A 13,079-nucleotide genomic window follows, 5' to 3' on the forward strand; every position below is an offset into this window, starting at 1 on the left:
GGGGGGGGTGCGCCGGGTCGCCGGGGGGTGCGCCGGGCCGCCGGGGGGTGCGCCGGCGGTGCTGGGCGGGCCAGGGACCAGGGGTGCTGGGCGGGCCGGGGGTGCTCGGCCGGGGGCCCAGGGGCCGGCAGTGCTGGGCGGGCCGGGGGTGCTCGGGCCGGGGCCGGCACCCCAGGGCCCGAGCCGACCCAGGCTGGAGCCGCCGGGGGGGCCAGCCTGGGCCGCGCCTCCTCCCCCCACACCCCCTTACCTGCTTCAGGCTTCCCGCGAATCAAATGTTCGCGAGAAGCAGGGGAGGGGACGGAGACTTTTCGGGAAGGGGCGGAGTTGGGGCGGGGGGCGTGGGCGGGGCTGGGGCCGGGGCCCCGTGGAGTGTCCTCCATTTGGAGGCACAAAATATGGTAACCCTAACCCAAGTTATTTTGTGTTAATTTAAAAATCAATACATAGTGATAAGATTCCCCCCCACCTTTAAATTAACTCCAAAGACATCTAAGATTTAGGGTTGTTTTACATTTAAACTTGCTAGCAGTTGGCTGCCTTTAATATTATGATTAGTTTAATCTAAGTAACCAAAAACTTACAATGCATTTGTCAAAGTTCCTTTTGACAGTCACCAAAACATTTCCAAGTGTTGTGCTGAGGAAGGAAGCTGGGTCCACATTTTGTGCTGTCCATACATGGTGACTCATCTTAACTAACATATAAAGGGAATTAAAGCTATCAATCTTGTCCCCCAGAGCTATAAGGTTATTCAGCTCTGGCTCAATACAGCGAAATATTTTTATCATCATCTGTCGGATCATGTCTTTCCTGTTAAAAAAATAAAAATAAAAATAACAAATCTGACAGTTCACTGGGCTACTATACATTTTCTATCATATATATTAAGAAAAATGTATGAGTATTTAACAGTCTCATTTTTACTTAACCTTAATGAGCATCAAGGTTTTCAGGGAATGAGGCTAAAGGAAGAATAAAATAATTTTTGCCAGTCTTAATGGGATATTGCCATGGTCAAAAAATTACAGTTTAACTACATTTAAAAATGTTTTCTTCCACATAGGCTTTCTAGGATCTAGCAGGCAATCTGGTTTCCAAAATAGAGTCTTTCACGTGCTTAAAGTTCAAACTACTCTCCTGGGTATTTTTACAAAACTAACAAAGGGATGGGTGGGTTTCCTTGTAGATTTTGTAAGCAGGTGGGGTACTGAGTTGTGACATTGTTTTATTATAACATATCCAGCCAGGCACATTTAACTGCAATAAGTTTAAATTTAAGTATAAATTATACAAGTTAACTATTCAATGTTTACTAAAAAATGTAGAAGTCATTAATTTTAACTGCAGGAAACAAAAGTAACTGTAGATTTATCACTATAGGTAAAAAAAAAAATCAAAGATTTATACTTCATTAGAGAAAATAAATCTCCAGCCTCAAAAGCGAACAATGATGAAACATCAACACATACTCAGATGATATAGCTTGTGGAACACCAGAATTATGAGACCGGGATAAAGTTCCTCCATCCATTTCGTCTGCTTCATTCTGCAAGAATTATGCAGGTATTTTACATAAATATGAATCTTAAAAGCAAGGAGTTAACTAGGTTATATCCCTATCTAACTAAAATTTTCTATTAAGCTGGTAGGTAGGTCTAAGAAAAACAATTACCAGCAATCATTATTTGAAGGTCATATTTACAATAGAGACACACATTCGTCCTCTGTTACAAGACAAGATACCTGGGCGTACTCCATGGCATAACATTCTGAACCTTAATACCACCCCCTCATCTGGAGGTAAACAGAGCGGTCACCACTAAAATAGCCAACATTTTCTATTTAAGGTTTTGTCATTGCCGTAAGCTCTGCAAAACACTGTCCCACCCTATGATCTTCCCTTGATTGTTTGCCTTTCCTTATCAACTGTTAGCATTCATAAGTTAGTGTAGTAAATTATATCAAATGCTGCTGACAGAACAGCATGGACATTTGATCTTTAAATATCCATAGAAAGAGATCGCCCACCAAATCCACAAGTGCAGCCTGTGCCATATGCAGATCTGTATTCAGATTGACAATCGGAGGCAGTGATGTACTCTGAGATATCTCACCAATGTGTTCTCAAGAAATGGGAAGGTGAAAGATTAAATATTGGCAATATTTGCCCAGATTCAAACAAATATCCACCTGATGCTGACAGCTATCGCCACAGAACAGCTTCCTTAACTCAAGCTAAACAACTTACCACCTGAAGGGAGGTGTTGACAATCTCCACCCAGTTCCCCTCTGGCCTTCCAACCATAGACTGTAGTACTTACACTATTGTAACAACACTGTAAAAATTGTGAAGTATGGTCCATCAATGAGCAACACTGGACTAAACTCAAGCAGACAAGACTATGGGTGAAATCCTGGCCCCATTAAGGCAATTGCAAAACTACCAATGACCCCAACAGGGCCAGCATTTCACCCTTAGCGTTTGTGCAGTCTGCATCCATAGAAGCAGACTGTTTAATCACAGTCAGCTAGACTTTCTCTGCAAAGTAACATGATGTTTCTTTTTGACACGGACTCATATCAAGACAGGAGCAAGGACAGCCTCAACTAATCAGGTTGCCTTCTATTCAAAATAAGTCCCCTGACACCTACCATGACACTGTCCGCAAGTCAGGCAACTGCACACAGAAGTGCATATTTAGTTTTCTATTCAGTTGTCCAGCTGTTTGTATGTACAACTCCCAAATTTGTATTAGCAATCATGATAGTCATGCATGCAAATTTAACAACCGAAGCTAATGTCAGTCTCTAAACTCAGACTAAATAACTTAGCCTCATCTGCACAGGTCAGCCAAACTCTGTTAGACAGTTTTAGTTTCAACAGCTTAAAATAGTTAAATGATTGTTCCTTCATTTAGTTTGAAACCCAGTTTAAATGTGGACAAAGAGATAGCCATTATGGTTTTCTGTGGCAGAAATCTTCCAGGCACAGCTAAAATACCCCTTGAAGCAACTAAGCTGTTTTAAGTAAGTATAGACATTTTCTAAAAAAGTACTTAAGAGCTAGCATCTCATATGAAAGCTTAAGAAACCTTTGAAAATCCAACCATCTTAGAAGAAGACACAGAAAGAGAGATAAAATACTTAAGGGGTGAAAAAAAATCACTTTCCTCTGAGGGAAAACAAGAAAAAAGTGATGGGTGATTAACAAGAGAATCTCAATAATAATCATTATAAAATATTAACAGTTGTAGAATTGTGCACTGAGGAACATTCTCAGAAAACAATGTACTATGAAGGTTTACCTTTATTTCCCACACATAGCTATAAAGGTTTTCTACATTCTAGATTTCCCCCCTTTTATTTGCCACCATTATTCCAAATACTATGTTTCTTAGCACTTCAACAATATACTTAGAATAAAAATAATTCAAAATAAAAGAAAGGGTCTAATTTACTACATCCTTTTCTTCTTCCACTGTTTAACTGTAAAGTACATTCAGATTTCCCTTTACTATAATATTAGGGAAAATGGATTTGAGACAGTCTGGTTAAAATCCATTATGCACTCTAGACTTCTTTGACATTAACTTGCAAACTACAAAAATTCTGCTGACTATTATTCACACTTTAGGACCCAAACTTGCAAACACACATGCATTTAAACAACTTTATTCATATGAGCAGGTCCACTGACTTTAGTGAGAGTTATCGTGTGTATTTGTAGCAATTGGGCCTTCATTGCCACAATATTATTTCAACACCTAATACAACAATTTTGTGTTAAAGACCATACATAGATTATATATCATTTTAGCTAAATTGAAATAAGTCATACCATTGTTGTTCCCATGCTTTGATGCTGCTGTAGTTTGAAGAATTTGCTAATGAAGTCCTGTTCTGCCAGACACAGGGGCTCCAGTTCGCTTAGAACTTGCTCAAAGATCTAAAGTAAACCAAAATAATTTGATTAAACACACCCATACATACACATCCCAATGCACTTATAACAATTATAACAATATTCTTAGTTTTAATTTTCCATTGCTTGTGTGATCCTAAGAACCACTCGATGCCAGCTGGCAAAGGGTTCACTGTTCTGTAACAACTCCTAATAGGCGTGACAAACTAACTACACTTGGCACACTGCATTCATAGTATATATCCATAAAGAATATCATGTGATATCTTTAATAAAAGCTGGGTTCACACTGGTCATTAATATCATTGTGAAATGTACGTGCAAATAGCATGTCTATGATGGATAGACACACACCGGTGGTGCCAGAATAGGGGAGTCAGGGGGCCGTGGCCCATCCACTTTGCTCCTCTTCACCCTGAGGCTCCCCTGGCCAAGCCAGCAGCTGGAGCCCAGCCGGGGAGCCCAGGCAGCTGTGGGGTGCTGGGCCGCAGACCCACCTGCCCTGGGTTGGGGGAGCCCATGGGGTGAGGAGACAGGCTTGGGGGCTGCTCTTGGGCCCCCATCCCAGGCAGATGGATGGTCTATGGTGCAGCACCCCACAGCTGCTCACACAGCTCTTACCGCATCTGGGCTGCAGCCCCCCAGCTGGAGCCAAGTCCAGGTAAGAGCTGTGTGTGGCTTGGGCAGCTGTGGGGAGCCACGGACCTTCCTGCCCTGGGTGCGGACACAAGCCAGGGGCTGTTCTGGACCTCCTCCCAGCCTCCTCCAGCTTCCGGTTTGGCTGGGGGCAGGGCCTTGGATGGAAGAGGAAGGGTGGAGGGCCCTGGTCCTGGCCCCTGGCCTCCCCACTTTTGGGCAGGCTCTGCCGCCCTTGATACATACACAATAAAAATATATTCTTAAAAAGTCTGAATCAAGGCAGGGTTGACAAACAGATTTCTGCCAAAGGATGTATATTCACCTGTCTGCCTTAGTTTACATGTAAATTAAGTATAGTAAGCCAACACAATGGAAACCCTGTCTGCATACAAGTCAACATGGTGTTGGCATGCTAGAGGATAGACCACCAGGGTCATCCTGACTCTGGGAACAAGCAATCAATTGTGGAGGCTGGAGAAGACAAAAGGACACCTCTTTATCCTGTACCTGAAGAAGTAACTGTTATGTTATGACATTTGTGAAAACATGTTCCCAATCAGTCTAGGTTAGAAATGCTGCAAGAAAGCTTTGGGGAATATAAAGTCTGCTTTTAGACAGATGGTTAGTCTGGTAAAGTTAAGTTTAGTTTCTAGGAAGCTTGTATTGATTTTGTTTTGTATGTAACCTTTCAGTCTCTATTATCCTTACTCACTATCCATTAAATTTTAACCTTTGATAATACAATTATGATTGTTTTCACTATAAATATCTCTCACTACTGCGATGTTACATAAGAGCTGATCCTCAGTTGAATCAAACAGGCTTGTGTGTACGTCTGCTTAGAGATAGCAAACCTGCTAATTTCAGCAAGTGTCCAGTGGTTAGAGGCTGGATATTACAGGGGAGTGCTTCACAGGGGCTCAGCAATTGAGGTATGCCTACTGTTAACATGCAAGCCAAAGTAGGGGCTGGCATAGCCCTGAGGAAATTGTTTGAGTTGCTAATAGGCCAGAGGTGTCAGAGAGCTGACACTCAATTATGCACTAGCAAGTCTCTCAGTCCTAGGTACCCCAAGAAGCATCACAGCTTGTTCCATATAATACCTTCTGCACTCAAACTCCAAAGACAGATTACTACCTGAACATATAAAAGCAATAGGAACAATAGCCTGATACGATTTCCAAAAGTTCTAACAGTAAAACAGTCATATTTTAAAAAGGTAGATTTACATAAAGTTTTACTACCATGTGAAACATAATTCTTTGTTATCCACTTTAAATATGAGAGGAAGAGGGAGAAAGGAAAATGGAATGGTGCCCGTCTCTCCTGCCCCCCTCCCACCACCGAGGAGTTTGCCAACTGAATTCTAAGATACAGGAAGAAGTATTTACTAATTCAAAACCCATTAGCTATCTGGCCACATGAGAGGTTGTAACAGTGTTGTCACAACCTTTTTCAAATAAGGTTATAACCAAACAAATTGCATCCATACCTGGTACAGTTATTGACTGTTAAGCAATCATACTACCAATGTAGTTGCAGGGAACAAGAAAATAGGAAGTAGTTCACAGAAGAGTTTCTGTCCACAGTAGATGAAACTATGCTAGCTGCTATTCTTATATTGGAAAAACATTTCAAATACTGTGCTACAGTTTCAGATTATTAGTTTTGGGTATTTAGTGCAGCAGTGTGCTCTGTTGGCATATGGTAGCGTGGTAAAGGTGTGCGCGCAGAAGCACAGATTGAGTGGGGGACAGCAAAAGACTTTGGTGAATGATCTGTAGCAAATAATACTGTATTTGTGGAACTGGTAAGGTGGGTGCCTGTGAGTGGATGAATAGAGGGTATGTTAAGTGGTTTAACATACCATTTCTTTGTGGGTTTGTGTCAGGTGTGTTCTGTATGTGCCAACCTAACTGCTTTACAGTAAAGTTTGTGTATTAAGTACTAGCATCTGGTGAAATTGGTAAATAAGTTTTTGTATTCACTTTTGGAATACAGAGGTGATCTTGAGTTATTTTTAAATATAATCAAATTAAACAGTGAAGCTACTTTTTGGCATACATTTTAATTTATTAAAATTATTTGTCATCCGCCAATCCATAAAGACTCTTTCAAAGACATTTCTAGTCTACTGTGTCACCTGCATACAGGAAACTAAATCAGTTTCTTTGCAAGTATTTAGGGACTAAATGCATGGTAACTGTTAAACCCTACCTACCACACTACTAAGATTAAGCAGTAAATCCAATCACTAGAAACTAATTAGGGGAAGATTTATTCAAAAAGTTATTGAGCAAGCACAACAAATTACATAACTCTGCGTATATATTTCTTCATCACACACAAGATTGCATGCAGAAATACAGGATGAGGGCTTTTTAAAATAATTAAAAGAAAACAAAAACCAAACCATTTGAAGGGATTATATCTATTTTTGTAGACTTGTAACAGAATATCAGAATTCTTACAAAAATTACTAATTTTCACAGACAGGACCTGATTTTAATTCAGTTTCATAGAAAAACACCGGTTATGACTGCAAGTGTATGTCAGTAACTTAGAGGTTAAAATCCTTACAGGTAAACTGCAATTACCCAAAAAACAACAATTAAACAGGGAAAAGATAGCAAGGATTGGTGGTGCTAGGCAACAAAAAAGTGGTATTCATCTCCTCAAATAAAATAATCCTATAAAACTTAATTTTAATTGTTTCCCCACTTTCCATTTTCACGATAGCACTTGGCAAAAAAAAGTATTAGAAGACTATAATTGGTTCCCCTCATCCTTTTTAAAAATATATCTTAATTTATAATATTTTGCAAGACTAAAAACAGTTTTGGTAGGAAAATTTTCCCTTATGCATTGAGAATCCTCCCTAAACACTGGTTTACACTTTCGGTCTATTACTGCAAGGGATAGGGCTACAGACTTAGCCTTCATTTAAAAGAAAAGAACTCCAGCAATCATTTGGCACCATAGTTTAAGGCAGCCAAAGAAGATGTGCAACTGACATTTAAATGGTTAATTTTAGAAATTGGTATTTATTTAAATTATTCTTTTGTCTTGTGTACTAGATCTCTACTGGATGGTCTAGTAAACTAGATTCTCTTTCCTTCTTTCCAGTTTTGCCAACAAATTTACAAAACACATCACAATATTTTTTGAACTCCTCTCTTAGGACGGTGTCATAATTCAGCAATCTCATGATCAATTCGTTTCATATTTGGTAGAAAAAAAATAAGTTGGTCCCATACTCATCCCCCCAATTTTTTAGCCAACATTCCTTTGTTTGGGAACTTTTGAGGAGGTGTAGCAAAACTGGGCTTATAATGAAAACAACTGCAATCTTAACTATGGTTAAAGTTTGTCTCTCCAAAATTAAATCTGTTACAGAGTCTTGAGCAAATGCACAATGCATATCAAATTTAAGTGTTGACATATATGTATTCATGCTAAATGAATTGAAAGCATTATACATATATATGGACTCCTGGGCACTAATGAACATTTTGAGACAGTAAACAAAATGTGGATTCATGACAATTAAAGTTCAAAACCAAGGAGAAATATTACATTACATTTTTTTGTTTTACCTTATCAAATTTAGTTCTATCAGCCACATCAAGGTCCGAGGCAGACATGTTTCCCATATCCAACAGTGAGGATGACTGAGACCTGCGATTTCCTGAACTCTGAACAGAGAGTTTATTTAGGCTAGAGGTCGATCCAGTCAATTTTCCAGAACTTCCATGAAGACCTATGAAATAATGAAACTATGAAAGATGGTAGCGTAGGTGGAATAAAATAAATTTGAAAAGAACAATAGAGGTATATCCAAAACAGCACTCCTAGTCCCCACAGAGATTGTCAATATTCTTTGTACTGAATAGTTTGTACCTTATCTGTAAGTGGTTTTGTGGTATACACATGTTTCTTCATTACAAGCCTAACTGGAATATTTAAGTGTTTTCAGAGTTAATTACAATGCAGCTACCTAAATCTGCATTGTAGAATAACATAGGAAAACTGACAACAGAAACCACTTTGGGCATCTTGCACCTGGGACTAGCACGTATAGCAAATATGCTGGGGCAGATACTCTACTTTCTGAAAGGAAAGCTGGATGGGAACTCCAGTTATGATGCTTTAAGAGCATCTTCCAGCAGCACACAGAGCAAAGAGAGACAGTGGGGAAATTATTCTGAAAGGAAAATAGTAGAGAAAACACTTGAGTATCTGAGGATACTCTCCATATTCTCTTGGACTTGCTTTTTCCATAGTTCACATTCTTTTGGTTGATGACAGCTGGGAATAAAGTGGGGTGGGAGGAGAAGGGGACTTAAGGAAGAGCTCTTGCTATGATGAGAGACCTCAGTACAAAAACAAAGTTAAGAGAAACATCTCCTGCTATATTCAAACTGCAAGTAAAATGCTGTGGTAAATCTTCATAAATATCAATCACAGAGAAACCAATTATTAATTTTAATTCTGTATGTTCAAACTAATATAATTACCAACTATGTTCAACATCTCTTGGATGTGTTTTGCTTACAAATACTTATTGCACCCTGAACTGTCAGCTTTAGGGTTAATGGGTTTTCCATTATATATAACTACACCTAGGGTATGTCTACACTTACCGGAGGGTCCGGCGGCAGGCAATTGATGTTCTGGGATCGATCCCGGAAGTGCTCGCCGTCGACGCCGGTACTCCAGCTCGGCGAGAGGAGTACGCGGCATCAACGGGGGAGCCTCCCTGCCGAGTCTGGACCCGCGGTAAGTTCTGACTAAGGTACTTCGAATTCAGCTACGTTATTAACGTAGCTGAATTTGTGTACCTTAGTCCGAAGTGGGGGGTTAGTGGGGACCAAGCCCTACACATAGACACACATGCATTGACAATACATACTAATGCACTAGTCATACTCACTCTCTGTTTCCTGTTTGACAGCACTTTCTTTTCGAGGCAGTGTAGCTGGCATGGATTAGGTTGCAAGCATCAAAGACAAAGACAAGTTAAAAATGCAGTTTGCACAAACCATGCACAAGATGCAAGTTAAGCACTAGCTGGAAAGAAACATGCAGAGAACTATAAGCAGCAAGTAACTATAGTTGCAAACACATGTAGTTGGGGTGGTACTGTTCTAGAAATTCAGTATCTAACTACATGGAAAACACAGTATACGTTTCAAAACATTAAAGTTTCTTTTTAAAAAAAAAAATGTGTAGGAAAACTCTGACTTGTTAAACATTTATACGTCAAATTCTCCTTAACACAGAAAAGACAACCAAAATAGTGAGTCTTATTTGCAAAGATTGATATTGGATAAGATTAGCAGTTTACAGGAACAGCGTGCAAATAAACTGTAAATCATACTGATACCAAACAAAGAGAAATGGAAACAGATTAATCCTGCTTAGACTTGTACTATATCAGGGCTACCTACATCATCTTCCAGCTCTTTAACTAAAAATCTATTAATACTGCAGAAGTCCTTTCAATAATATCCTTTTCTCTAATAAGACCAGCCAGCCTATTGTATATTGCTGTTGCTGACAACTTAATTTCGCTTTTCATAGTGAGAAGTAATGTATTTTTCATTCAGGTTGCATCAAGAATTTCCCAATTTGCAGGCTAAGAAAAAAGTCACTACCAACAGAAACATTTACATAAAGATACAACTCATTTTTAAAAGGTTTATCCCCTGAATATCCTGCTGGTCTCTGAAAAATAAAATAAGTAGTTTCCTCAAGCAAAAAACTGCATTTTAGTAAGAAGTTTAGAGTACCCAGTGACAAGGTAATATTTCCCTGTTTGTGGTAAAGGATTCTAAGTTCACCAGTAGAAAGCACTTGCACACCTGCTCAAGAAGCAAAATTTAATAGGATTCAACAATTCTTGGTAAGCATGAATTTTTCAAGTTACCGCCACAAAAAAACCAAATAGTTACTTATCTGTACAGTAACTATTGTTGTTTGAGAGGTGTTGTGCATACACATTCCATTTTAGGTGAATGTGCACTTACTGCACTGGAGTGGGAGACTTCTGCCAATACTACCACTAGGTGGTCCATGTGCTCCTGCTCGCCTCATGCTCTCAGGTGATGGCATAAAACAGGCATGGTTGCTGCCTACCTGTCCATTCCTTCGCACTGCTTTAAGTAAAGTCCAAAGTAGTGGGGAAGGTGGGAGGGTCGTGGGATGTATATGTGCACAACATACCTCAAAGAATAATAGTTACTGTACAGATAAATAACCTTTTTTCTCCCTTGAGTGATTGTGCACATACACATTCCACTGGAGATGATTCCTCAGACATTCCCTTACAGGTAGAAGGACTTTGGATCATCTACATAGGGATTGTACCACCAACTTGCAAAGCTGGTATCATCTCAAGAGGTTTGACTCATGATGTAATGAGTGGGAAAAGTATGCACAGACGACCATGTTGCTGCCTTGCATACACCAGCTATTGGAAGATTGCTCAGGAATGGTGATGTGGTGGACTGAGCCCTAGTGGAGTGAGAGGTTATTCTCAATGGAGAGACTTTATCAAGATCGTAGCAGAGTTTCATACAGTCAGAAACCCAGCATGAGATTTGCCAAGATGACATTGATTGACCTTTAATTCTTTCAGCATAGCTTACAAAGAGCCTGGGGTAAGACCTGAAAGACCTAGTGTGGTCCAAGTAAAATGCCAGTCCTCGAAGTATGGAATGCTTCTTCAGTCTTAAATGAATGGGATTTCAGGAAAAATATGAAAATATTGTTTGGTTTAAATGGAAGACTGACACTACCTTAGGCATAAACTTAGGGTGAGGCCTAAGAGATACTTTGTCCTTATGGAAGACCATGAAAGGAGGGTCAGCCAAGAGAGCTTAAAGTTCTGAAATCCTCCTTGTAGAAATGACTGCCACCAAGAATCACTTTCTTTAGAGAAAATAAAGATAATGAAATTGTAGCCATTGGCTCAAAGTGGGGTCCTATCAGTTTGGAGAGGACAAAGTTTAAATCCCATATACAGGTGTAGGAACAGGAGGGTAAACATTGATTTGGCATTTCAAAAATAGAAAAAAATGAAAGAATAAGAAAAGATGGAAAAATTATCTATTGGCTGATGTAACGTAAAAATAGAAGCCAGGTCAACTCTCACAGAACTACTTGAAAAACCAATACACTGACTGAAGCCTCATATGTGGAGTTACATACATGCATGAGGCGCCGTGGCCAAGAAGCTGAAGACAGGCATGCACTGATGTTGTTAGATTGGACTTGAGGCTTTTGGAAAGGATGGCTATAGATTGATACCTCTTGTTTGGAAGATAAGCCATGACAGTCCCGGTATTGAGGTGGACTCCTATGAAAGTTATGGATTGAGTTGTTTGTAATTGCGATTTGTCCAATTTAGTTTCAGATCTAGATAGCAGAACACTTGTCTGATGACAAGGATGCTGTTCTGGCCCTGGTCGCTCGATGCTGCATGAATCTGCCAATCATCCAGGTAAGGGAATATTTGAATACCCAAATGATGGAGGTGAGTAACTACCCCCAACATGCATTTGGTGAAGATACTCAGGGCTGAAGATAGACTAAAGAGAAGCACCATGTACAGTTAATCATTGGTACCTACCACAAATTGAAGGTACTTTCAATGGCAGGGATGAAATGCCACATGAAAGTATATGTCTTGTCTCCATGGAAGGGGTAATAGCGAGGGTGACCATTCTGAATTTGATTTTCTTGATGAAATAGTTTGGCTTTTGAAATAGTTCTGGAAGCCACCAGATTTCTTTGGGACCAGGAAGACTGTGGTCACGCCCCTTTTATGCCCTCTCCTGAGAACACATGTTGAGCAGGAGCCTGTGCGCCACCTAGCAGTACTGCTCGCAAAAGTCTCTGACTCGGATGCACTGGACACACATACATCTACAGTGAAATGTTTGTGTGTACAATCCCTCAAAGAACCACCCCATCAGAGTGGAGCTGGCAAGCTGGTCCTATTCTAAGAGGATAGGTATTTACTTTCATTTGTACAAATTCAGATGTGCAAATGCTCTTCAACACCGATTTCTCAACTAGGCACCAACGCAGACAGTTTTAGGATGTCAGACTCAGATTTAATTCCAGCTTAATTTTTATCTGCACTATTTTATTTTTTACCACAGTACTGCATATTTGGTATTGGTTTCTTCATAGATCCACTGATCCCCAAGCCCATAGACTGGCGCTGCAGAACAAAGAAATATAGCCAAGGACCACCCTTAGACAAAGGTATATAATGGTCGGGCTGCTGTGAAGTATCATCTGGTAGGTAGGATAGGGTTACCATATTTAAAAAATAAAAAAAGAGGACACTCCACGGGGCCCTGACCCTGCCCCTTTCCCACCCCCGCCCCCGCCCAACTCCGCCCCTACTCCACCCATTCCCCAAAGTCCCCGCCCTAACCCCCCCTCCTCCCTCCCAGCCAAGCGAAAAGGGCTGCCTGAGCGCTACCGGCTTCATGGTTTGCCG

General features: G+C 40.2%; 1 protein-coding gene across 2 annotated transcripts in view; it reads right to left on the bottom strand.

The window, feature by feature from the left end:
* EXOC1 (exocyst complex component 1) overlaps positions 1-13,079 on the bottom strand; it is a gene marked incomplete in the record, with an annotated part of 61,527 nt that overhangs the window by 12,801 nt on the left and 35,647 nt on the right. For both annotated transcript variants that reach the window (XM_034771114.1, XM_034771113.1), the window contains 5 exon segments: positions 585-813; positions 1,473-1,549; positions 3,842-3,949; positions 8,161-8,324; positions 9,498-9,542. In XM_034771114.1, the coding sequence (XP_034627005.1) occupies positions 585-813; positions 1,473-1,549; positions 3,842-3,949; positions 8,161-8,324; positions 9,498-9,542 (623 nt within the window).

The sequence above is a fragment of the Trachemys scripta genome, chromosome 5, assembly GCF_013100865.1.
Source record: "Trachemys scripta elegans isolate TJP31775 chromosome 5, CAS_Tse_1.0, whole genome shotgun sequence".
NCBI classification, from domain to species: Eukaryota; Metazoa; Chordata; order Testudines; family Emydidae; genus Trachemys; species Trachemys scripta.